Here is a 3,092-nt window from a genome sequence, read left to right as displayed (position 1 = left end):
AAAAACCAATTATATTACTTTAAATGGTGATTTTAATATCTCATCCAGTATATATGCTCTCAGAAAAAAAGGTTCAAAACCTGTGACTGGCGCGGTACACAGCAAAATCAAATCAACTCTGCTCAGAGTACATGTTGTCCCAATCTACAGAGTGTTAAAGTAACACTGAAGCAGAGTTAACACTGTTGAGGATTATGTGATGTTTTCATGTCTAAAAGCCTGAGCTGTAGTTGTTCATCTTCAACATTGTTAACAGCGGGTTTTCTTTACTAATGCTCACTCATCAATTAATTAATTGCTTGATTATCCCATTAACTTTCACTCGGCTTCAGTGTTACTTTAACACTCTGTAGATTGGGACAATATGTGCTCTGAGCAGAGTTGATTTAACTCTGGGGATTTTGCTGTGTACCTTTTCAAACGGTACCAATATGAACCGTATACATTTTAGGTAGCCTATACAAATATGTATCTTTAAGATTCTAAAATGCACCCTTCACATGTAAATATGGTAGGCTACAAAGGTGCACCTTTTGATCTATCAGTGGTACTGTCCCAGTGACAGCTTTTGTACATTTTGATGGGGACATTCTACCTTCCACTGATGACAGCAATCAAGTCACGTACGTGTTTCGCGTCAGTGGGTGGAATGCTGTTCCCTGCAAGCGTGTTATTAAGACGAAACCGCAGTGTTCACAAGAAAGGCAGCGTGTAGTCTTTAAGTCTGTCATTGCAGAAATTCCGAGAAGGCGAGACAGAAGCTTTGAAATCATACTGTAAGACCATCTACACGAGGTAAGACACGTCTGCTCTTCTGCTACTGTAGTCACCGCATTTGAGTTATTTTGCTTCATAGTTTTATTCCTAGTGAGCAAATATGTGTGTTTCTTTAATATTATAACTGAAATTATATCTCTTTGGGGAAAACCCGTCATGCTTTGCTTGAAGGACCATCATTAACATCTGCCCACAACATTTTTGTGTGGAATACCCGATAATACGTCATTTGAGCATCAGTTTGAAGTTTATGGTTATTTTCATAACCTCAAAAAGTTTTACTTGCACAGAACTTGTTGCGTGCCAACTGATACGCAACCTTGCTTTGTCACGTTTCTCTATGATAACGGGAAATATGAGGTGTGTTTTGCGTTTCGTATCCCAATCTGTCATGAGGGATGAAGTCTGTGGTTGCGTTTTTGTTTGACGCTCTTTATGGCTTATAACGAAAAATAGGAGTTATCGTTTTTCATGTCGTTTCAAGGAAAGCGCTTTAAACCTGCCAGACCTGCTGTCACGAAAACCCGAGATGAGGGCGTTTTATTTTCGATGGAGTTTACTCTCAGCTCTTTGGATTGCAGGTAAGAGTTCATTTCCACGTCGCTGATTGTAGTCTACACTACTTAGGTTGGCTTTGTCTATTTTTATGTTGGCGACATGAGGAAATAATTTGTATTCATCTGTAGCTGTTGTGGAACGTTTATTGTGGTCGCTGTTAGCGTTCAAACAACGGGAAAGAATGAATAAAGGTGATGCATTTTCAAAAGTGAAAAACTGCGCTTAAATGTTTTATTTTTTTATCACTGTTACTAGTTACTTGAAAAAAGTAATCTGATTATGTAACTCGCGTTACTTGTAATGCGTTACCCCCAACACTGATCACTGTACACTGAACGAAAGCTTGATTGTTTTCCTTACCTGCCACTTACAGTCTTTCTAAACGTTCAGCAACACCATATGAAATGCATTGACTCAGACTAAGTTTTAAAAATAGGCTACGTTAGGTATTATTAGCAAAGATGATGATGTTGAAGTTTCATTTGCAGTTGTTACCCATGTGTTAAAAAAAACTTCAAAATTCCCCGCTTCACGTGTTCACATGACATACTGACATACTGACATTCTCAGCTGCGGTTATGGAACTTTTCAAAACCACCACTGAACAAGAATGCTTACATGTGTTAAAATAAGGTCAGACAGCTATTTACTTTTACTTTAAACAGGTACAATTTAATGACAAGGCGTAAAAGAGAAATTTGGTTCATGCATTAAAACAGTAATTAGTCCCATACTAGCTAAATTTATTTAATTTTGTTTTCCTCTTCAAGGGAGTGAGATGCACATCACAAATCTCAGATCATATACCATCAGTGCTGGTCTTGCATTTAAGCTTGAGTGCAATGAAGACCGTGAAATGCAGAATGTGAGCTGGAGCCGTGTTCCTGATCAGAGTCTGGAAAGCATCAGCGGAATAAACATTCATGGAAGCGCGCTATGGTTTCTGCCTGCTGACCTCTCCCACAGCGGATCCTACTCCTGTCTCAGCAGGTATGATGCAATTCACAAAGTTGTTTAGTTTTGACATATGTTTTGAATACTGAAGAACTTGTTTTATCACAAATCATGTTCAAGCATCTTTGTTTTATCCCGCTAAGGTCCACTTAGAATGTTGAAAATTGAAAAATGGAATGTAATTATTTTAACACTCTCTTAGCATTAATGAGTCTGAAATAAAATGACCAAAATGATCAATATTCTTGTTCAAAACAAATGTCCTCCTTGACAGTGATTCCTGTGAATGAACACTGAATAGTCTGCATTGATGTTTAAATTCGGATGGTTAAACGATCAAACAATCTGTTCAGAACAAGCCATTTATGCAGTTTTGTTTTCACTAGGATGGAAGTTCTGAACCATTTCAGTATGATTCATTGTGCTTTATTTCTAAAGGAAATTTGATTACTGAAATCTTAATGAAATACTTTGGATAATTTTTGGATACTTGTTGTGAAAAAATGCAAGCTACCTCGGATTAAATTATGCAAAATGAGGTGTAGAGCATAAAGATGCAAACATAAATTAAAAACACGGTAACACTTTCCTTTATATTTGTGACCCTGGACCACAAAACCAGTCGCATGGGTATGTTTGTAACAATAGCCAAAAATACATTGTATGGGTCAAAATTATCGATTTTTCTTTTATGCCAAAAATCATTAGAATAATGACAATTTTAAAGGCGATTTTCTTAATATTTTGATTTTTTTGCACCCTCAGATTCCAGATTTTCAAATAGTTGTATCTCGGCCAAATAT

The 3,092-nt window shown here is 36.9% G+C and overlaps 1 protein-coding gene across 1 annotated transcript in view; it reads left to right on the top strand.

The window, feature by feature from the left end:
• Positions 1 to 409: 409 nt before the first annotated feature.
• LOC107722700 (interleukin-1 receptor type 1-like) overlaps positions 410 to 3,092 on the top strand; it is a 12,881-nt gene continuing 10,198 nt past the window's right edge. Inside the window, exons 1-3 of the mRNA XM_016531168.1 lie at positions 410 to 795; positions 1,262 to 1,358; positions 2,106 to 2,325. Coding sequence (XP_016386654.1) covers positions 1,307 to 1,358; positions 2,106 to 2,325 — 272 coding nt within the window. The 5' untranslated portion in view covers positions 410 to 795; positions 1,262 to 1,306. The remainder of the gene's footprint in view (positions 796 to 1,261; positions 1,359 to 2,105; positions 2,326 to 3,092) is intronic.

The sequence above is a fragment of the Sinocyclocheilus rhinocerous genome, unplaced genomic scaffold, assembly GCF_001515625.1.
Source record: "Sinocyclocheilus rhinocerous isolate Xijiao unplaced genomic scaffold, SAMN03320098_v1.1 scaffold1806, whole genome shotgun sequence".
Classification (NCBI taxonomy): domain Eukaryota; kingdom Metazoa; phylum Chordata; class Actinopteri; order Cypriniformes; family Cyprinidae; genus Sinocyclocheilus; species Sinocyclocheilus rhinocerous.
This window is presented reverse-complemented; position numbering and strand designations above follow the sequence as displayed.